Here is a 23,773-nt window from a genome sequence, read left to right on the forward strand (position 1 = left end):
CCTGAGCTCCACCCTACTGGAGATCTCCCCAACGTGTCCAGGACCGAGCCAGGGGGCTGCATTACCCCCCACAAGAGGGTGAGAGGCGAACCACTATGACCTCCCAGAGATGGTGAATAATGAAGGCCCATCGTCCTCCGAGACGTCCCACCACATCCGACCTTCTCTGATGGAGGAATATGAAGAGTCTGGTCTAGAAGGATGGTGGAGAATGTGCCGAGGCGGGGAGCAAACAGTCTCCTCCCACTCTGAAGAGGCGAGACAGTCTCCTCCCACATTGCGGGACATCCCCAGGTCAGGTCACATGGCGCTCTCTTGCTGGAGTTCTCGCTCCTCCTCTTCATCCAGACGCTTCAGTTTTTCCTGAACTTCCGGGGGGACCGACACTTCCAGAAGATTCTCCAGACCGGCTTCCGGCTCGTCACCAATCAGACCTGAGAGAGGAAAACATCCATGTCACCGACATCACTACGGGGGCCAATGAGAGCCACAGAACCGCACCGGTATATGTGTGTCATTCCCCCGCCGGGGCCACGGTAACGGAGCGGTATATGTGTGTCATTCCCCCGCCGGGGCCACGGTAACGGAGCGGTATATGTGTGTCTTTCCCCCGCCGGGGCCACGGTAACGGAGCGGTATATGTGTGTCATTCCCCCGCCGGGGCCACGGTAACGGAGCGGTATATGTGTGTCATTCCCCCGCCGGGGCCACGGTAACGGAGCGGTATATGTGTCATTCCCCCCCCGGGGGGGGGGGGGGGGGGAGCGGTATATGTGTGTCATTCTCCCGCCGGGGCCCAGGAGGGGAGCGGTATATGTGTGTTATTCCCCCACCAGGGCCCCAGGAGGGGAGCGGTATATGTGTGTCATTCCCCCACCAGGGCCCCGGTAACGGAGCGGTATATGCGTGTCATTCCCCGCCGGGGCCCCAGGAGGGGAGTGGTATATGTGTGTCATTCCCCCGCCGGGGCCCCGGGAGCAGAGTGGTATATGTGTGTCATTCCCCCGCCGGGGCCCCGGGAGCAGAGTGGTATATGTGTGTCATTCCCCACCGGGGCCACGGTAACGGGAGCGGTATATGCGTGTCATTCCCCTGCCGGGGCCCCGGGAGCAGAGTGGTATATGTGTGTCTTTCCCCCGCCGGGGCCACGGTAACGGAGCGGTATATGTGTGTCTTTCCCCCGCCGGGGCCACGGGGGGGGGGGTGGGGGGAGCGGTATATGTGTCATTCCCCCGCCGGGAGCAGAGCGGTATATGTGTGTCTTTCCCCGCCGGGGCCACGGTAACGGAGCGGTATATGTGTGTCTTTCCCCCGCCGGGGCCACGGTAACGGAGCGGTATTGCGCGTCATTCCCCCGCCGGGGCACGGAAACGGAGCGGTATATGTGTGTCTTTCCCCCGCCGGGGCCCCAGGAGGGGAGCGGTATATGTGTGTCTTTCCCCCGCCGGGGCCCCAGGAGGGGAGCGGTATATGTGTGTCATTCCCCCACCAGGGCCCCGGTAACGGAGCGGTATATGCGTGTCATTCCCCCGCCGGGACCCCGGGAGCGGAGCGTTATGCGTGTCATTCCCCCGCCGGACCCCGGGAGCGGAGCGTTATGCGTGTCATCCCCCGCCGGGGCCCCGGGAGCGGAGCGTTATGCGTGTCATTCCCCCGCCGGGGGCCCCGGGAGCGGAGCGTTATGCGTGTCATTCCCCGCCGGGGCCACGGAAACGGAGCGGTATATGTGTGTCTTTCCCCCGCCGGGGCCACGGAACGGAGCGGTATATGTGTGTCTTTCCCCCGCCGGGGCCCCAGGAGGGGAGCGGTATATGTGTGTCTTTCCCCCGCCGGGGCCACGGAAACGGAGCGGTATATGTGTGTCTTTCCCCCGCCGGGGCCACGGTAACGGAGCGGTATATGCGCGTCATTCCCCCGCCGGGGCCACGGAAACGGAGCGGTATATGTGTGTCTTTCCCCCGCCGGGGCCCCAGGAGGGAGCGGTATATGTGTGTCTTTCCCCCCGCCGGGGCCCCAGGAGGGGAGCGGTATATGTGTGTCATTCCCCCACCAGGGCCCCGGTAACGGAGCGGTATATGCGTGTCATTCCCCCGCCGGGACCCCGGGAGCGGAGCGTTATGCGTGTCATTCCCCCGCCGGGGCCCCGGGAGCGGAGCGTTATGCGTGTCATTCCCCGCCGGGGCCCCGGGAGCGGAGCGTTATGCGTGTCATTCCCCCGCCGGGGCCACGGAAACGGAGCGGTATATGTGTGTCTTTCCCCCGCCGGGGCCCCAGGAGGGGAGCGGTATATGTGTGTCTTTCCCCCGCCGGGGCCACGGAAACGGAGCGGTATATGTGTGTCTTCCCCCCGCCGGGGCCACGGTAACGGAGCGGTATATGCGCGTCATTCCCCCGCCGGGGCCACGGAAACGGAGCGGTATATGTGTGTCTTTCCCCCGCCGGGGCCCCAGGAGGGGAGCGGTATATGTGTGTCTTTCCCCCGCCGGGGCCCCAGGAGGGGAGCGGTATATGTGTGTCTTTCCCCCGCCGGGGCCCCAGGAGGGGAGCGGTATATGTGTGTCATTCCCCACCAGGGCCCCGGTAACGGAGCGGTATATGCGTGTCATTCCCCCGCCGGGGCCCCGGGGGGGGGGAGCGGTATACGTGTCATTCCCCCGCCGGGACCCCGGGAGCGGAGCGTTATGCGTGTCATTCCCCCGCCGGGGCCCCCGGGAGCAGAGCGTTATGCGTGTCATTCCCCCGCCGGGGCCCCGGGAGCGGAGCGTTATGCGTGTCATTCCCCCGCCGGGGCCCCGGGAGCGGAGCGTTATGCGTGTCATTCCCCCGCCGGGGCCCCGGGAGCGGAGCGTTATGCATGTCATTCGACCATATTACTGACCTGGTGACTTTCTCGCAGGTCCTCCTCAGGGCGGGTTCCGTCTCCCAGCAGTGGAGCGATCGGAGGATCAGGTAGGTTCCTCGTTCTCTCAGGGTGCAGCGTCCTTCCCGGGTGGCGCAGAGCTGGGGGGGGAAGAACATTAGGACTCAACATGTTCCACCATTATCCTCCTTCCCCACAGAGCACCACCCTGCCCCCACCCCCCAGGCTCCTCATGGCGTCACCACATGTACACCCCAGCCTGGATTCTGATTGGTCACACAAAGTCGGACTAGGAGCTGATTGGACGACCGATATCCAATAAACTGATGAAAACATGCTTGTGCCGCTCCCTTTCTTGAAGCCCCTCCCCCCGTAGAGCTACTCCCCCTACCAAAGCCAAATTTATGGGCGTAACCAATGTTAGGGAAAAGTGGGCAGGACAGTCAGAGGGTTCCCGCCCAGTTCCACCCCCTCGGTCTTTGTTTCCAGGATGCATCTCATTGTAACCAATAAAAAGACAGCGGGGGAGGGGAAGGGGTCTTATCCAGGTGGCAGGAAACACCTGAAAGTTCCACAACTGCCGACTCCCCCCTCAGGAGGTGGCGGCTCCCCCCTCCCCCTGTTCTAGAAGGCCGGGGCGTACCATTCTGTGTCCACAAAAAGCTCCTCCCCCTATCAGAGATGGATTATTCCCTCCAAGGAAAGTGACCAATGGGTGAGGATTGTTTGGGACCCCTCCCCACTCGAGGGGTTAATTCTGCTCCCATTGGCCGCTCTGCTGAATATGAACCCGATAATCACCTTCCCGAGGAGCCCCAACAGACAAGCCAACTTCCTTCTGATAGGTGGATGGCTGTTGTACAATAACCCCACCCCCACCCTGTGTGCAGAACACGCCCCTGAGGTCCCTCACCAGCTGCAGGCACTCAATCAGCATCCGGCGTATATCGGGGTCCGGCTCCCTCTGCTTCTCCTCCGGGAGATACTGGAGATCCGGGGGGAGTGCTGGGAATGGAGAGATGGGGGTCAGTGACAGGTAAACACCCCTCCCCCACAGCCCCCCAAGTCTACAGACAGGAAGTCATGAAAGAATACTGACAGGAAGTGATGTCATTACACCAAATCCCCCGAAAAATTACAAAACAATTCCAAAGTGACAGAAAACCCGACTATGGAGACACAGGAGTCCAACAGAGGGCCTCCACCCCCCCCCCCCCCCAACAACAGCCCCACCATCCCAACACCGAGGGGGCCCCCCACCCCAAACACCCACCAAGAGCTCTATCGCCCCAACACCCACCATCAACAGCCCCCACCATCCCACCACCAAGAGCCTCCATCACCCCAACACCCACCACCAAGAGCCTCCATCACCCCGACACCCACCATCAACAGCCCCCCCATCCCACCACCAAGAGCCTCCATCACCCCAACACCCACCACCAAGAGCCTCCATCACCCCAACACCCACCACCAAGAGCCTCCATCACCCCAACACCCACCACCAAGAGCCTCCATCACCCCAACACCCACCACCAAGAGCCTCCATCACCCCAACACCCCCACCAAGAGCCTCCATCACCCCAACACCCCACCATCAACAGCCCCCACCATCCCAACACCCACCATCAACAGCCCCCACCATCCACCACCAAGAGCCTCCATCACCCCAACACCCACCACCAAGGAGCCTCCATCACCCCAACACCCACCACCAAGAGCCTCCACCACCCCAACACCCACCATCAACAGCCCCCACCATCCCACCACCAAGAGCCTCCATCACCCCAACACCCACCACCAAGAGCCTCCATCACCCCAACACCCACCACCACCCCCATCATCAACGCCCACATCAACAGCCACATCAACAGCCCCCACCATGCAAACATTGGCCATCACCCCCAACACCCACCACCACCCCCATCATCAGCACCCACCACCTCCCCCATCCCAGCACCACCCTCATACCCATCAACACCAACACCCACCCCCATCCCAACACCTATCATCAACATCAACATCCACCACCACCCCCATCCCTAACACCCACCACCACCCCCATCATTAACACCCACCACCACCCCCATCATTAACACCCACCACCATCAACACCAACCACCACCCCCTCCAAACACCCAAAATCAACACCAACACCCATCACCACCCCCATCCCAACACCGAGCGCCCCCCCCCCCCCCCCCAACCCGCAAACACCCACCACCAAGAGCCTCTATCACCCCAACACCTACTATCAACAGCCCCCATCATCCCAACAACCGCTCATCATCCACCCCATCCCACTGAGAGCGTCCACCATCCCAACATTGGCCATCATCCCCAACATCAACACCACCACACAACCCCAATAGCCTCCCCCATCCCAATATCCTCTCTATGGTTGTCCTTACTCTCCATCTCTCCTCTGTATATTCTTCTCCACCGGCCAATGGCAGCAACAGGAATGGCAACAAATCCACCTCCTCCCCCAGAAGCCAGCCGTGATCTCCTGGAATACAAGCAAAACCAGATGTGACCCTTCCTGTCAGAGAACATCAGATACCCCACTTCTCCTTCCCACCAACCCCCCCCCCCCCCGCCCCCCCATCTACTGACCCTTCCACCAACTGCCCCTCTAACCAACCGCCCCATCCACTGGCACTCCTCTATACCCCTCCCCTGGAGATGAAGGCTGTCCTGCGACTGGAGGAATAGAAAGTCTAGGATCCCCTTCCTCTGTACAGACGCCCCCTACTGGAGACACCCTGCTATCACAATTCCAGAGGTGGAGGAGTCTACGGACCTGGGACAGGGGATAGGTCACAGTAGAGGGGAGGGTCTTTGGGGGTGGGGCGTTCAGAGTCCAGTGATGTGGACTGTATATGGGTATTGACAATTCAGGAAGCACAAGATCTGGCCACACCCACTGGGGAGGAGTCACTTACTGTGATTGAAGCAGCAATTTCTCAACGTTCCCACAATTCCTCCTCTGCGGATCACAGAACCCGGAGCGTGAGAGTGGGGGAGGAGCCTCTGGAGGGCGCACCTAGGAGAGGAGGGGAGAGTCACCGCAAATCCTAGAGCCCTCACCCCCAAACTGCCCCCCCCCCCCCCGAGTCCAGTAATATGGGGGTGTATGTAGGGGGTGCTCCATGATCTAGGAATATGGGGGTGTATGTGAGGAAAGCTCCATGCTGGGGGACTATGGGGTGTGTGAGTAGCGCTCCATGATGGAGGTCCATGGTGGTGTGAGGGGCGCTCCATGCTGAAGGACTATGGGGGGTGTATGTGAGGGGCGCTCCATGCTAAAGGATTATGGGGGTGTATGTGAGGAGAGCTCCATGCTGAAGGATTATGGGGGTGTGAGGGGAGCTCAATGCTAAAGGATTATGGGGGTGTGAGGGGAGCTCCATGCTGAAGGACTATGGATTGTATGTGAGGGGTGCTCCATGCTAAAGGTCCATGGGGGTGTGAGGGGCGCTCCATGGGGTGTATGTGAGGGGAGCTCCATGCTGGAGGTCCCATGGGGGTGTGAGGGGCGCTCCATGCTGAAGGAGCATGGGGAGTGAAGGGCGCTCCATGCTGAAGGACTATGGGGGTGTGAGGGGGGCTCCATGCTGAAGGACTATGGGGGTAGTATGAGGGGAGCTCCATGCTGAAGGACTATGGGGGTGTATGAGGGGCGCATGTGAGGGGCGCTCCATGCTGAAGGTCCATGGGGCTGTATGAGGGGCGCTCCATGCTGGAGGTCCATGGGGGTGTATTTCAGGGTAGTTCCATGCTGTAGGTCCATGGGGGTGTATTTCAAGGGCGTTCCATGCTGGAGGTCCATGGGGGTGTATTTCAGGGGCGTTCCATGCTGGAGGTCCATGGGGGTGTATGTCAGGGGCGCTCTGTGGTGAAGGTCCATTGGGGTTGTATTAGGAACGCTCTATGGTGGAGAACTATGGGGGTGTATACGAAGAGCGCTGTAGGAGAGTATTATGTATTAGGGTGTTATACTGTTCTCCGTCCAGTAGGGGGAGGCATTGTAAATCTATAAATCAGTGAAGTGCAGAAAAGATCAACATTAAATCAAAAGCAAATAAAATCTAATAAAGAAATTCTTCTGCGAAAAGTTAATCAAAAACAATATCTCCTCCCCCCCATCCCGATCAATCTCCTCCAATATCTCCTCCTCCTCCCATCCCGATCAATCTCCTCCTCCCATCCCGATCAATCTATTTCTTTATCTATGTTTCCTATGAATGTCCATCAGAATGTGTGGCGCCATCTTGGTACACCCCGCAGTCCTCCACACTAAGGATGCACTGAGAAGGCGGCAAGCGGACATCTTTGTACACCCATTGGAGTTCTTACATCTCACACTTAATATTACCAATAAACTGATCTTATATTGTGAAATTCGACATCTGTCGACCTTGCGGGTTTTCCGACCTCACCTGACCTCGTGGGTTTTCCGACCTCACCTGACCTCGTGGGTTTTCCGACCTCACCTGCTGCTTTTAGAATTCAACATGTAAACAGCGAGACGGATTTCTAGATCAGATAATCTCGGATTACTGGTAATAAGTGTGAGATTTAAAACTCTGGTGGGTGTACAAAGATGTCCGCTTGCCACCTTCTCAGTGTATCCTTTCTGTGGAGGTGTACCAAGATGGCGCGAGGGAACGTCTCTCCATGTCTATGGCCTGAAATTCATTGTAAATACACTAAAGAAGATTATGGGGGAACTCCGCCCATAGCGGCGCCTCACCTGCTCCTGTCCAGTAGGAAGTCCCTCCCCTCAGCCAGCTGGGTGAGGTTGCAGAGGAGGGGCCCCAGGTACTGTAGGGGGGTGTTGGGGTTGTATTGGGGACCGCAGATCATGTCCACAATCTGTGCCAGTCCTGTGGCGGGAAGGGCGGTCAGGATGGCGCGGCATGGCTCCTCCTCCCGGCTCAGGTTACAGAGGGCGGAGCAGACAGAATCGGCGTATTCGTATTTTGGGTGGAAAAGACGACCAATCAGGGTGGGGAGGAGGGCAGGAACGTCCAGCAGGGGGCGGTGAGAGGCGGGGTCAGAGGTCAGGTTGACAAGGATGTGGTAGGACTCCCGGGTCACCGAAGGGTCAGAGGTAAGATCAAAGATGGCAGCCACCACTCCTGGGAGCTGACACAGGCTCCGCCTCCCCTCGGGGGTCCCACTCACCCCCAACACACATTGTACCGCCCCCATCTTCACATCCAACCGAGTCCCTGCCCCCAGCAACCCCAGGAGATCCGCCCCCAAATCCATCACCTACAGGGGGGAGGGGAGATCACACTACACACGGGGGGAGAGGGGAATCACACTACACACGGGGGGGAGAGGGGAGCGGAAGGGGGGGTCACACTACACACGGGGGGAGGGGAGATCACATTACACACAGGGGGGAGGGGGGCGGAAGGGTGGTCACACTACACACGGGGGGGAGGGGGGGCGGTCACACTACACACGGGGGCGGGAGGGGGGGTCACACTACACACGGGGGAGGGGGGGCGGTCACACTACACACGGGGGCGGGAGGGGGGGTCACACTACACACGGGGGCGGGAGGGGGGGTCACACTACACACGGGGGGAGGGGGGGCGGTCACACTACACACGGGGGGAGGGGGGCGGTCACACTACACACGGGGGCGGGAGGGGGGGTCACACTACACACGGGGGCGGGAGGGGGGGTCACACTACACACGGGGGGAGGGGGGGCGGTCACACTACACACGGGGGGAGGGGGGGCGGGAGGGGGGTCACACTACACACGGGGGGAGGGGGGCGGGAGGGGGGGTCACACTACACACGGGGGGAGGGGGGTCACACTACACACGGGGGGAGGGGGGGCGGTCACACTACACACGGGGGGGAGGGGGGGTCACACTACACACGGGGGGGAGGGGGGGTCACACTACACACGGGGGGAGGGGGGGCGGTCACACTACACACGGGGGGAGGGGGGGTCACACTACACACGGGGGGAGGGGGGGCGGTCACACTACACACGGGGGCGGGAGGGGGGGCGGTCACACTACACACGGGGGGAGGGGGGGCGGTCACACTACACACGGGGGGAGGGGGGGCGGGAGGGGGGTCACACTACACACGGGGGGAGGGGGGAGGGGGGCGGGAGGGGGGGTCACACTACACACGGGGGGGAGGGGGGGCGGGAGGGGGGGTCACACTACACACGGGGGGAGGGGGGCGGGAGGGGGGGTCACACTACACACGGGGGGAGGGGGGCGGGAGGGGGGGGGTCACACTACACACGGGGGGAGGGGGGGCGGAAGGGGGGTCGCACTACACACAGGGGGAGGGGGGGCGGAAGGGGGGTCACACTACACACGGGGGGGTGGTAAGAATAGCGGTAACATAGATCAGAGCAGAGTGGAAAGGGTGGGGGATGGAGATCGGTGGACCAGTAAAACGTGGGAATCCTTTCCGGCGCTGACTGGTGACGTCATTGTCGCACAGTTGGATAGTCGAGGTGTATGGGGCGGGGTATGGGAGGAGTCGGGGGAGGGTCGTTCCGGTGTGGGACGGGCTAGGGGAGAGATGTCGGCGTCATATTTGATAAGATTTGTTTCGCTCCGCCCCGCGATGCTCTGAATGGTCGCTTCTCTTGTGTCACGTGGTTTTACTTGTCGGCATATGACCCGCCTTATTCTTTATTGTACCAATCACCTGGTCCCGCTGCTCCTTCTCTCTTTATAGATTGGAGGGTGTTGGGTGAGTGACAGCTGTGTGCACCAATCAGATCAGTGCGGGGCTTCGCGGAGGCCAATCAGGAGTTGCGGAGGGCGGAGTGTGATACAAGTGAGAGCGGGAGAGGATCGGAGATGAGCGATCGGGAGATCCGCCGTGAGTACCGGAGATCGTACAGAGGGGGAGGGGAAATCCGGTCACTTCCTGTTCTGGTGACACGGGGGAGGGGATCTCCTCATCTCCATCTCTCTCTATATATATATATATATCTATATCTCATGGGGGAGGGGCAAATATATGGCCCTGGACTTCATCATGACCGGCCCACTTTAATATTGATCGTCCCCTTCACATCAATGTGTCCCCATCACCAGCAGCCCCTTCACATCAGTGTGTCCCCATCACCAGCAGCCCCTTCACATCAGTGTGTCCCCATCACCAGCAGCCCCGTCACATCAGTGTGTCCCCATCACCAGCAGCCCCGTCACATCAGTGTGTCCCCATCACCCCCTTCACATCAGTGTGTCCCCCATCACCAGCAGCCCCGTCACATCAGTGTGTCCCCATCACCAGCAGCCCCGTCACATCAGTGTGTCCCCATCACCCCCTTCACATCAGTGTGTCCCCATCACCAGCAGCCCCGTCACATCAGTGTGTCCCCCATCACCAGCAGCCCCTTCACATCAGTGTGTCCCCCATCACCAGCAGCCCCTTCACATCAGTGTGTCCACATCACCCCCGTCACATCAGTGTGTCCCCATCACCAGCAGCCCCCTCACATCAGTGTGTCCCCATCACCCGCAGCCCCGTCACATCAATGTGTCCCCATCACCAGCAGCCCCGTCACATCAATGTGTCCCCATCACCAGCAGCCCCGTCACATCAATGTGTCCCCCATCACCAGCAGCCCCTTCACATCAGTGTGTCCCCATCACCAGCAGCCCCGTCACATCAGTGTGTCCCCCATCACCAGCAGCCCCGTCACATCAGTGTGTCCCCCATCACCAGCAGCCCCCTCACATCAGTGTGTCCCCCATCACCAGCAGCCCCGTCACATCAGTGTGTCCCCATCACCAGCAGCCCCTTCACATCAGTGTGTCCACATCACCCCCGTCACATCAGTGTGTCCCCATCACCAGCAGCCCCCTCACATCAGTGTGTCCCCCATCACCAGCAGCCCCGTCACATCAGTGTGTCCCCATCACCAGCAGCCCCTTCACATCAGTGTGTCCACATCACCCGCAGCCCCGTCACATCAGTGTGTCCCCATCACCAGCAGCCCCCTCACATCAGTGTGTCTCCATCACCCGCAGCCCCGTCACATCAATGTGTCCCCATCACCAGCAGCCCCTTCACATCAGTGTGTCCACATCACCTGCAGCCCCGTCACATCAATGTGTCCCCATCACCAGCAGCCCCGTCACATCAGTGTGTCCCCATCACCCCCGTCACATCAGTGTGTCCCCATCACCAGCAGCCCCCTCACATCAGTGTGTCCCCATCACCAGCAGCCCCGTCACATCAGTGTGTCCCCCATCACCAGCAGCCCCGTCACATCAGTGTGTCCCCCATCACCAGCAGCCCCGTCACATCAGTGTGTCCCCCATCACCAGCAGCCCCCTCACATCAGTGTGTCCCCATCACCAGCAGCCCCCTCACATCAGTGTGTCCCCATCACCAGCAGCCCCCTCACATCAGTGTGTCCCCATCACCAGCAGCCCCCTCACATCAGTGTGTCCCCATCACCAGCAGCCCCGTCACATCAGTGTGTCCCCCATCACCAGCAGCCCCATCACATCAGTGTGTCCCCATCACCCGCAGCCCCGTCACATCAGTGTGTCCCCCATCACCAGCATCCCCGTCACATCAGTGTGTCCCCCATCACCAGCAGCCCCGTCACATCAGTGTGTCCCCCATCACCAGCAGCCCCGTCACATCAGTGTGTCCCCCATCACCAGCAGCCCCTTCACATCAGTGTGTCCACATCACCCCCGTCACATCAGTGTGTCCCCATCACCAGCAGCCCCCTCACATCAGTGTGTCCCCCATCACCAGCAGCCCCGTCACATCAGTGTGTCCCCATCACCAGCAGCCCCTTCACATCAGTGTGTCCACATCACCCGCAGCCCCGTCACATCAGTGTGTCCCCATCACCAGCAGCCCCCTCACATCAGTGTGTCCCCATCACCCGCAGCCCCGTCACATCAATGTGTCCCCATCACCAGCAGCCCCTTCACATCAGTGTGTCCACATCACCTGCAGCCCCGTCACATCAATGTGTCCCCATCACCAGCAGCCCCGTCACATCAGTGTGTCCCCATCACCCCCGTCACATCAGTGTGTCCCCATCACCAGCAGCCCCCTCACATCAGTGTGTCCCCATCACCAGCAGCCCCCTCACATCAGTGTGTCCCCATCACCAGCAGCCCCGTCACATCAGTGTGTCCCCCATCACCAGCAGCCCCGTCACATCAGTGTGTCCCCCATCACCAGCAGCCCCGTCACATCAGTGTGTCCCCCATCACCAGCAGCCCCCTCACATCAGTGTGTCCCCATCACCAGCAGCCCCCTCACATCAGTGTGTCCCCATCACCAGCAGCCCCCTCACATCAGTGTGTCCCCATCACCAGCAGCCCCCTCACATCAGTGTGTCCCCATCACCAGCAGCCCCGTCACATCAGTGTGTCCCCCATCACCAGCAGCCCCATCACATCAGTGTGTCCCCATCACCCGCAGCCCCGTCACATCAGTGTGTCCCCCATCACCAGCATCCCCGTCACATCAGTGTGTCCCCCATCACCAGCAGCCCCGTCACATCAGTGTGTCCCCATCACCAGCAGCCCCGTCACATCAGTGTGTCCCCCATCACCAGCAGCCACGTCACATCAGTGTGTCCCCATCACCAGCAGCCCCGTCACATCAGTGTGTCCCCCATCACCAGCAGCCCCGTCACATCAGTGTTCCCCATCACCAGCAGCCCCCGTCACATCAGTGTGTCCCCATCACCAGCAGCCCCGTCACATCAGTGTGTCCCCCATCACCAGCAGCCACGTCACATCAGTGTGTCCCCATCACCAGCAGCCCCGTCACATCAATGTGTCCCCATCACCAGCAGCCCCCGTCACATCAGTGTGTCCCCCATCACCAGCAGCCCCTTCACATCAGTGTGTCCCTCATCACCAGCAGCCCCGTCACATCAGTGTGTCCCCATCACCAGCAGCCCCGTCACATCAGTGTGTCCCCCATCACCAGCAGCCCCATCACATCAGTGTGTCCCCATCACCCGCAGCCCCGTCACATCAGTGTGTCCCCCATCACCAGCATCCCCGTCACATCAGTGTGTCCCCCATCACCAGCAGCCCCGTCACATCAGTGTGTCCCCATCACCAGCAGCCCCGTCACATCAGTGTGTCCCCCATCACCAGCAGCCACGTCACATCAGTGTGTCCCCATCACCAGCAGCCCCGTCACATCAGTGTGTCCCCCATCACCAGCAGCCCCGTCACATCAGTGTCCCCCATCACCAGCAGCCCCCGTCACATCAGTGTGTCCCCATCACCAGCAGCCCCGTCACATCAGTGTGTCCCCATCACCAGCAGCCCCCTTCACATCAGTGTGTCCCCATCACCAGCAGCCCCCGTCACATCAGTGTGTCCCCATCACCCCCTTCACATCAGTGTGTCCCCATCACCCCCTTCACATCAGTGTGTCCCCATCACCCCCTTCACATCAGTGTGTCCCCATCACCAGCAGCCCCGTCACATCAGTGTGTCCCCCATCACCAGCAGCCCCGTCATATCAGTGTGTCCCCATCACCCGCAGCCCCGTCACATCAGTGTGTCCCCATCACCCGCAGCCCCGTCACATCAGTGTGTCCCCCATCACCAGCAGCCCCTTTCACATCAGTGTGTCCCCATCACCAGCAGCCCCCGTCACATCAGTGTGTCCCCATCACCAGCAGCCCCCTTCACATCAGTGTGTCCCCCATCACCAGCAGCCTCCGTCACATCAGTGTGTCCCCCATCACCAGCAGCCCCGTCACATCAGTGTGTCCCCCATCACCAGCAGCCCCCTCACATCAGTGTGTCCCCATCACCAGCATCGTCCCCCGTCACATCAGTGTGTCCCCATCACCAGCAGCCCCGTCACATCAATGTGTCCCCATCACCAGCAGCCCCCGTCACATCAGTGTGTCCCCATCACCAGCAGCCCCGTCACATCAGTGTGTCCCCATCACCAGCAGCCCCTTCACATCAGTGTGTCCACATCACCAGCAGCCCCGTCACATCAGTGTGTCCCCCATCACCCGCAGCCCCGTCACATCAGTGTGTCCCCCATCACCAGCAGCCCCCGTCACATCAGTGTGTCCCCATCACCAGCAGCCCCCGTCACATCAGTGTGTCCCCATCACCAGCAGCCCCCTTCACATCAGTGTGTCCCCCATCACCAGCAGCCTCCGTCACATCAATGTGTCCCCCATCACCAGCAGCCCCGTCACATCAGTGTGTCCCCCATCACCAGCAGCCCCCTCACATCAGTGTGTCCCCATCACCAGCATCGTCCCCCGTCACATCAGTGTGTCCCCATCACCAGCAGCCCCGTCACATCAATGTGTCCCCATCACCAGCAGCCCCCGTCACATCAGTGTGTCCCCATCACCAGCAGCCCCGTCACATCAGTGTGTCCCCCATCACCAGCAGCCCCTTCACATCAGTGTGTCCACATCACCCGCAGCCCCGTCACATCAATGTGTCCCCATCACCAGCAGCCCCCGTCACATCAGTGTGTCCCCATCACCAGCAGCCCCGTCACATCAGTGTGTCCCCATCACCAGCAGCCCCGTCACATCAGTGTGTCCACATCACCCGCAGCCCCGTCACATCAGTGTGTCCCCCATCACCTGCAGCCCCTTCACATCAGTGTGTCCACATCACCCGCAGCCCCGTCACATCAGTGTGTCCCCATCACCAGCAGCCCCCTTCACATCAGTGTGTCCCCATCACCAGCAGCCCCTTCACATCAGTGTGTCCCCATCACCAGCAGCCCCGTCACATCAATGTGTCCCCATCACCAGCAGCCCCGTCACATCAATGTGTCCCCATCACCAGCAGCCCCGTCACATCAATGTGTCCCCCATCACCAGCAGCCCCGTCACATCAATGTGTCCCCATCACCAGCAGCCCCGTCACATCAATGTGTCCCCATCACCAGCAGCCCCGTCACATCAGTGTGTCCCCATCACCAGCAGCCCCCTTCACATCAGTGTGTCCCCATCACCAGCAGCCCCCTTCACATCAGTGTGTCCCCATCACCAGCAGCCCCCGTCACATCAGTGTGTCCCCATCACCAGCAGCCCCGTCACATCAGTGTGTCCCCATCACCAGCAGCCCCGTCACATCAGTGTGTCCACATCACCCGCAGCCCCGTCACATCAGTGTGTCCCCATCACCAGCAGCCCCCGTCACATCAGTGTGTCCCCATCACCAGCAGCCCCGTCACATCAATGTGTCCCCATCACCAGCAGCCCCGTCACATCAGTGTGTCCCCATCACCAGCAGCCCCGTCACATCAATGTGTCCCCATCACCAGCAGCCCCGTCACATCAATGTGTCCCCATCACCAGCAGCCCCGTCACATCAGTGTGTCCCCCATCACCCGCAGCCCCTTCACATCAGTGTGTCCACATCACCTGCAGCCCCGTCACATCAATGTGTCCCCATCACCAGCAGCCCTGTCACATCAGTGTGTCCCCATCACCAGCAGCCCCCGTCACATCAGTGTGTCCCCATCACCAGCAGCCCCCTTCACATCAGTGTGTCCCCATCACCAGCAGCCCCGTCACATCAATGTGTCCCCATCACCAGCAGCCCCGTCACATCAGTGTGTCCCCATCACCCGCAGCCCCGTCACATCAATGTGTCCCCATCACCAGCAGCCCCCGTCACATCAGTGTGTCCCCATCACCAGCAGCCCCGTCACATCAGTGTGTCCCCATCACCAGCAGCCCCGTCACATCAATGTGTCCCCATCACCAGCAGCCCCGTCACATCAGTGTGTCCACATCACCAGCAGCCCCGTCACATCAGTGTGTCCACATCACCCGCAGCCCCGTCACATCAATGTGTCCCCATCACCAGCAGCCCCGTCACATCAGTGTGTCCCCATCACCAGCAGCCCCCTTCACATCAGTGTGTCCCCATCACCAGCAGCCCCGTCACATCAGTGTGTCCCCCATCACCAGCAGCCCCGTCACATCAGTGTGTCCCCATCACCAGCAGCCCCGTCACATCAATGTGTCCCCATCACCAGCAGCCCTGTCACATCAGTGTGTCCCCATCACCAGCCGCCCCGTCACATCAGTGTGTCCCCATCACCAGCAGCCCCCTTCACATCAGTGTGTCCCCATCACCAGCAGCCCCCTTCACATCAGTGTGTCCCCATCACCAGCAGCCCCCTTCACATCAGTGTGTCCCCCATCACCAGCAGCCCCTTCACATCAGTGTGTCCCCCATCACCAGCAGCCCCCTTCACATCAGTGTGTCCACATCACCCGCAGCCCCGTCACATCAATGTGTCCCCATCACCACACAGCCCCGTCACATCAGTGTGTCCACATCACCCGCAGCCCCGTCACATCAATGTGTCCCCATCACCAGCAGCCCCGTCACATCAATGTGTCCCCATCACCAGCAGCCCCGTCACATCAGTGTGTCCCCATCACCAGCAGCCCCCATCACATCAGTGTGTCCCCATCACCAGCAGCCCCCGTCACATCAGTGTGTCCCCATCACCAGCAGCCCCGTCACATCAGTGTGTCCCCATCACCAGCAGCCCCGTCACATCAGTGTGTCCCCATCACCAGCAGCCTCCATCACATCAGTGTGTCCCCATCACCAGCAGCCCCCGTCACATCAGTGTGTCCCCATCACCAGCAGCCCCCGTCACATCAGTGTGTCCCCATCACCAGCAGCCCCCGTCACATCAGTGTGTCCCCATCACCAGCAGCCCCCGTCACATCAGTGTGTCCCCATCACCAGCAGCCCCCGTCACATCAGTGTGTCCCCATCACCAGCAGCCCCCGTCACATCAGTGTGTCCCCATCACCAGCAGCCCCCGTCACATCAGTGTGTCCCCATCACCAGCAGCCCCGTCACATCAGTGTGTCCCCCATCACCAGCAGCCCCCTTCACATCAGTGTGTCCCCATCACCAGCAGCCCCGTCACATCAGTGTGTCCCCATCACCAGCAGCCTCCGTCACATCAGTGTGTCCCCATCACCAGCAGCCTCCGTCACATCAGTGTGTCCCCATCACCAGCAGCCCCCGTCACATCAGTGTGTCCCCATCACCAGCAGCCCCGTCACATCAGTGTGTCCCCATCACCAGCAGCCCCGTCACATCAGTGTGTCCCCCATCACCAGCAGCCCCGTCACATCAGTGTGTCCCCCATCACCAGCAGCCCCGTCACATCAGTGTGTCCCCCATCACCAGCAGCCCCCGTCACATCAGTGTGTCCCCCATCACCAGCAGCCCCGTCACATCAGTGTGTCCCCCATCACCAGCAGCCCCCTTCACATCAGTGTCCCCCATCACCAGCAGCCCCGTCACATCAGTGTGTCCCCCATCACCAGCAGCCCCGTCACATCAGTGTGTCCCCATCACCAGCAGCCCCCGTCACATCAGTGTGTCCCCCATCACCCGCAGCCCTGTCACATCAGTGTGTCCCCCATCACCAGCAGCCCCGTCACATCAGCGTGTCCCCCATCACCAGCAGCCCCTTCACATCAGTGTGTCCCCCATCACCAGCAGCCCCTTCACATCAGTGTGTCCCCCATCACCAGCAGCCCCTTCACATCAGTGTGTCCCCCATCACCAGCAGCCCCTTCACATCAGTGTGTCCCCCATCACCAGCAGCCCCTTCACATCAGTGTGTCCCCCATCACCAGCAGCCCCTTCACATCAGTGTGTCCCCATCACCAGCAGCCCCGTCACATCAGTGTGTCCCCATCACCAGCAGCCCCGTCACATCAGTGTGTCCCCCATCACCAGCAGCCCCGTCACATCAGTGTGTCCCCATCACCAGCAGCCCCGTCACATCAATGTGTCCCCCATCACCAGCAGCCCCCTTCACATCAGTGTGTCCCCCATCACCAGCAGCCTCCGTCACATCACCAGCATGGACTGGCCCACTGAGCCATAGGCTCACCTGGAAACTCCTGGTAGTCCCGATGGCCAGTACATACTTGTTTGTGAGTGTGTGTGTATATATATATTCTCTCTCTCTTTATATATATATATATATATATATATATATATATATATATATATATATATATATATATATATATATATATATATATATATATAATTTATTTTATCCAATTTTTTTTTTCTCTATACACTCATGGGGGAAGATGTGGGTGTACATCAGGGAACTTCCAATCCAATGTCCTCCCTCACCCACTGACATTCACTCTATCACAGATCCCCCCCCCCCCCACCCCTGTCCTTTTACAACCTGGGGGTGCCACCGGGAGCCCCGCCCACTCACGTCATGGCTGGAGGGGGAGCAGAGACTAGAGTCAGCTGATTGAGGAGGAGTGTGATCTCATGATGTGGACGTGGTATACTTTGACAGAGGGGTGGATGTGGTATACTTTGACAGAGGGGTGGACGTGGTATACTTTGACAGAGGGGTGGACGTGGTATACTTTGACAGAGGGGTGGACGTGGTATACTTTGACAGAGGGGTGGACGTGGTATACTTTGACAGAGGGGTGGACGTGGTATACTTTGACAGAGGGGTGGACGTGGTATACTTTGACAGAGGGGTGGACGTGGTATACTTTGACAGAGGGGTGGACGTGGTATACTTTGACAGAGGGGTGGACGTGGTATACTTTGACAGAGGGGTGGACGTGGTATACTTTGCCAGAGGGGTGGACGTGGTATACTTTGACAGAGGGGTGGACGTGGTATACTTTGACAGAGGGGTGGACGTGGTATACTTTGACAGAGGGGTGGACGTGGTATACTTTGACAGGGGGGTGGACGTGGTATACTTTGACAGGGGGGTGGACGTGGTATACTTTGACAGGGGGGTGGACGTGGTATACTTGGACAGAGGGGTGGCGGTGGACGGGGTATACTTGGACAGAGGGGTGGCTGTGGACGGGGTATACTTGGACAGAGGGGTGGCGGTGGACGGGGTGTACTTGGACAGAGGCGTGGCTGTGGACGGGGTGTACTTGGACAGAGGCGTGGCTGTGGATGGGGTGTATTTGGACAGAGGGGTGGCTGTGGACGGGGTGTACCTGGACAGAGGGGTGGCTGTGGACGGGGTATACTTGGGCAGAGGGGTGGCTGTGGATGGGGTATACTTGGGCAGAGGGGTGGCGGTGGACGTGGTATACTTGGACAGAGGGGTGGCTGTGGACGTGGTATACTTGGACAGAGGGGTGGCTGTGGACGTGGTATACTTGGACAGAGGGGTGGCGGTGGACGTGGTATACTTGGACAGAGGGGTGGCTGTGGACGTGGAATACTTGGACAGAGGGGTGGCTGTGGACGTGGAATTCTTGGACAGAGGGGTGGCTGTGGACGTGGTATACTTGGACAGAGGGGTGGCGGTGGACGTAATATACTTGGACAGAGGGGTGGCGGTGGACGTAATATACTTGGACAGAGGGGTGGCGGTGGACGTGGTATACTTGGACAGAGGGGTGGCTGTGGCTGTGGACGTGGTATACTTGGACAGAGGGGTGGCTGTGGACGTGGTATACTTGGACAGAGGGGTGGCGGTGGACGTGGTATACTTGGACAGAGGGGTGGCGGTGGACGTGGTATACTTGGACAGAGGGGTGGCGGTGGACGTGGTATACTTGGACAGAGGGGTGGCGGTGGACGTGGTATACTTGGACAGAGGGGTGGCTGTGGACGTGGTATACTTGGACAGAGGGGTGACGGTGGAAGGGGTATACTTGGACAGAGGGGTGGCGGTGGAAGGGGTATACTTGGACAGAGGGGTGGCTGTGGACGTGGTATACTTGGACAGAGGGGTGGCGGTGGACGTGGTATACTTGGACAGAGGGGTGGCGGTGGACGTGTTATACTTGGACACAGATCCACACACACTCATGTGTAAGGTAAAGTCTACAGGTTTGGAAATATCAGTTTGTAAATGGATAGAAAACCGACTAAAGGACAGAATTCTGAGAGTCGTGGTTAATGGTTCTTATTCTGAATGGTCTAAGGTTATCAGTGGTGTACCCCGAAGTTCTGTATCAGTGGTGTACCCCGAGGTTCTGTATCAGTGGTGTACCCCAAGGTTCAGTGGTGGGACCCTTACTTTTTAATATCTTTATACATGATATGGGGTCTGCGATTAAAAATAACATTTCTGTCCTTGCAGGTGACCCTAGGACCTCTTTCACTCGGAGGCAATTTGCAGGCGTTATAACATTAGAAATAGCGCCTGCATAGTGGCTCCATTAACTCCATGGTGGACCCCCCGGGGCTCTCACACTGGAGCGGTGCTCTGGCAGGGCGTCAGAAAAAGTCCCGCTAGCAGCTTCTTTGGAGCGGGTAACTCACCGCTGCTCCCCATTGAAATCAATGGGGCAACGCTGCGATACCGGTGGCCAAACGCCGATCCAGCGGCCTTTTGAGGGCGGATTTAACCCATTTTCGGCTGCTAAAAACTATGACAAAGTGGCGTCACAGTGTGACTGAGCTCTAAACTATGCGGTGGAATAACCTCCTTCCAGGATGTCTCCAATTTACAATCTAACCTCAATGCTCTGTCTAATTGGGCGACTATGTGGCAGATGAGGTTTAATGTTGATAAATGTAAAGTTCTGCACTTGGGGCCTAAGAATATGCATCATACATACTAGGGGGGTACAACTGGGGAGAATCCATAGTGGAGAAGGATCTGGGGGGATCCGTAGTGGAGAGGGATCTGTGGGGGATCCATGGCGGAGAAGGATCTGTGGGGGATCCATGGCGGAGAAGGATCTGTGGGGGATCCATGGCGGAGAAGGATCTGTGGGGGATCCATGGCGGAGAAGGATCTGGGGGGAGTCCATGGCGGAGAAGGATCTGGGGGAGTCCATGGCGGAGAAGGATCTGGGGGGGGAGTCCATGGTGGAGAAGGTTTTGGGGGGGGAGTCCATGGTGGAGAGGATCTGGGGGGGGTCCATGGTGGAGAGGATCTGGGGGGGGTCCATGGCGGAGAAGGATCTGGGGGGGAGTCCATGGCGGAGAAGGATCTGTGGGGGATCCATGGCGGAGAAGGATCTGTGGGGATCCATGGCGGAGAAGGATCTGGGGGGGGAGTCCATGGTGGAGAAGGATCTGGGGGGGGGGAGTCCATGGTGGAGAAGGATCTGGGGGGGGGTCCATGGTGGAGAAGGATCTGGGGGGGAGTCCATGGTGGAGAAGGATCTGGGGGGGGAGTCCATGGTGGAGAAGGATCTGGGGGGGAGTCCATGGTGGAGAAGGATCTGGGGGGGGAGTCCATGGTGGAGAAGGATCTGGGGGGGGAGTCCATGGTGGAGAAGGATCTGGGGGGGGAGTCCATGGTGGAGAAGGATCTGGGGGGGGAGTCCATGGTGGAGAAGGATCTGGGGGGGAGTCCATGGTGGAGAAGGATCTGGGGGGGGAGTCCATGGTGGAGAAGGATCTGGGGGGGGAGTCCATGGTGGAGAAGGATCTGGGGGGGAGTCCATGGTGGAGAAGGATCTGGGGGGGGGGGGTCCATGGTGGAGAAGGATCTGGGGGGGGGGTCCATGGTGGAGAAGGATCTGGGGGGGGAGTCCATGGTGGAGAAGGATCTGGGGGGGGTCCATGGTGGAGAAGGATCTGGGGGGGGGTCCATGGTGGAGAAGGATCTGGGGGGAAGTCCATGGTGGAGAAGGATCTGGGGGGGGAGTCCATGGTGGAGAAGGATCTGGGGGGAAGTCCATGGTGGAGAAGGATCTGGGGGGGAGTCCATGGTGGAGAAGGATCTGGGGGGGGAGTCCATGGTGGAGAGGATCTGGGGGGAGTCCATGGTGGAGAGGATCTGGGGGGAGTCCATGATGGAGAAGGATCTGGGGGAGATATGATCAACATGTACAAATATATAAGGGGGTATGTGATCTCCATGTATAAATACATAAGGGGGGGGGGGATATGATCTCCATGTATAAATACATAAGGGGGGGGGGATATGATCTCCATGTATAAATACATAAGGGGGGGGATATGATCTCCATGTATAAATACATAAGGGGGGGATATGATCTCCATGTATAAATACATAAAGGGGGGATATGATCTCCATGTATAAATACATAAGGGGGGGATGTGATCTCCATGTATAAATACATAAGGGGGGGGGATATGATCTCCATGTATAAATACATAAGGGGGGGATATGATCTCCATGTATAAATACATAAGGGGGGGGGATATGATCTCCATGTATAAATACATAAGGGGGGGGATATGATCACCATGTATAAATACATAAGGGGGGATATGATCTCCATGTATAAATACATAAGGGGGATATGATCTCCATGTATAAATGCATAAGGGGGGATATGATCTCCATGTATAAATACATAAGGGGGGATATGATCTCCATGTATAAATACATAAGGGGGGGGGGGATATGATCTCCATGTATAAATACATAAGGGGGGATATGATCTCCATGTATAAATACATAAGGGGGGGATATGATCTCCATGTATAAATACATAAGGGGGGATATGATCTCCATGTATAAATACATAAGGGGGGATATGATCTCCATGTTTACATATATAGGGGGATATGATATGGTCATCAGAGGACAAGGGGGCTCTTTACAAATACATCTCCAAATACGGAAAGGTTTCTTCACAGTAAGAGCTGTAAGGATGTGGAATGGACCCCCCCCCCCCCCGGAGGTGGATCCGGTCGGGATTCTTTCCTAAGTGTACAGAATATAACGGGGGACTGACTAGAGCGACACACTTCTGGCCAAAATGAGAATCACAATTGCTTAGAATGAAGATCACGATTCTCACAACATAAAATCTTTCACACTATAAAAAAAAAATTGGGCTATTTTTACAGTTTTTTTTATTTTTAAATTGCATTTGAAAGAGCGCTGCACAAATACCATGTGACATAAATATTGCAACAACCACCATTTTATTCTCTAGGTTCTCTACTAAATATATATAATGTTTGGGGGTTCCAAGTAATTTTCTAGCAAATAAAATGATTTTAACTTGAAACCAACAAATGTCAGAAAAAGGTTTAGTGTCTCGGGTGGGTGCGGCAGGCGTGTCTCGGCGGGTGCGGCGGGCGTGACTCGGGTGGGTGCGGCGGGCGTGTCTCGGGTGGGTGCGGCGGGCGTGTCTCGGGTGGGTGCGGCGGGCGTGTCTCGGGTGGGTGCGGCGGGCGTGTCTCGGGTGGGTGCAGCGGGTTGTGTCTCGGGTGGGTGCAGCGGGCGTGTCTCGGGTGGGTGCAGCGGGCGTGTCTCGGGTGGGTGCAGCAGGCGTGTCTCGGGTGGGTGCGGCGTGCGAGTCTTGGGTGGGTGCAGCGGACGTGTCTTGGGTGGGCGTGTCTCGGTGGGTGCAGCGGGCGTGTCTCGGGCGGGCGTGTCTTGGGTGGGTGCGGCGGGCGTGTCTTGGGTGGGTGCAGCGGGCGTGCCTCGGGTGGGTGCAGCGGGCGTGCCTCGGGTGGGTGCGGCGGGCGAGCCTTGGGTGGGTGCAGCGGACGTGTCTCAGGTGGGCGTGTCTCGGGTGGGTGCAGCGGGCGTGTCTCGGGTGGGTGCGGCGGCGTGTCTCGGGTGGGTGCAGCGGGTGTGTCTCACCTCTTTTTCTCTCTCTTGCAGAGTTGGAGAAGGCGAAATGTCGCGCTCAGAAAAGCCGAAACCTGAAGGAAGAATCCGCCATCTGCAATCAGCTGGGGGAGCTCCTCGCCAAGAGTGGTCAGTACATCCGTACCTCATATACATCACATGACAGGGGAGGAGCCTATACCATCCAATCACAGGCTGTGACCTGACTGCTGTGTAAATCTCACCACCCAGATATGGAGCTTTAATTTGTGTTCAGATTTTATCCCCCCCCCCCCAGACAGGTGTACCTCTCCCATCCCCTGGAACTCTCTATCCCAGTCTGTCCTCCTTTAGGAGATTCCTGAAATTCCTCCCC

The 23,773-nt window shown here is 58.9% G+C and overlaps 2 protein-coding genes across 2 annotated transcripts in view; one reads left to right on the plus strand and one right to left on the minus strand.

The window, feature by feature from the left end:
• Positions 1–6: 6 nt before the first annotated feature.
• On the minus strand, positions 7–8,214 carry HGH1 (HGH1 cochaperone). Its single transcript, XM_077490459.1, is given in 7 exon segments — positions 7–440; positions 2,883–3,000; positions 3,774–3,865; positions 5,272–5,283; positions 5,286–5,369; positions 5,806–5,906; positions 7,617–8,214. Coding segments are annotated over 7 exon segments (1,068 nt in total). The 5' UTR covers positions 8,138–8,214; the 3' UTR covers positions 7–300.
• A 1,349-nt stretch (positions 8,215–9,563) lies between these two features.
• Positions 9,564–23,773, plus strand: part of TONSL (tonsoku like, DNA repair protein) — a 63,791-nt gene continuing 49,581 nt past the window's right edge. Inside the window, exons 1-2 of the mRNA XM_077490460.1 lie at positions 9,564–9,735; positions 23,452–23,547. Coding sequence (XP_077346586.1) covers positions 9,714–9,735; positions 23,452–23,547 — 118 coding nt within the window. The 5' untranslated portion in view covers positions 9,564–9,713. The remainder of the gene's footprint in view (positions 9,736–23,451; positions 23,548–23,773) is intronic.

Source organism: Lithobates pipiens, unplaced genomic scaffold (assembly GCF_037356315.1).
Source record: "Lithobates pipiens isolate NorthernLeopardFrog02 unplaced genomic scaffold, aLitPip1_a1.2 Scaffold_19, whole genome shotgun sequence".
Classification (NCBI taxonomy): Eukaryota; Metazoa; Chordata; class Amphibia; order Anura; family Ranidae; genus Lithobates; species Lithobates pipiens.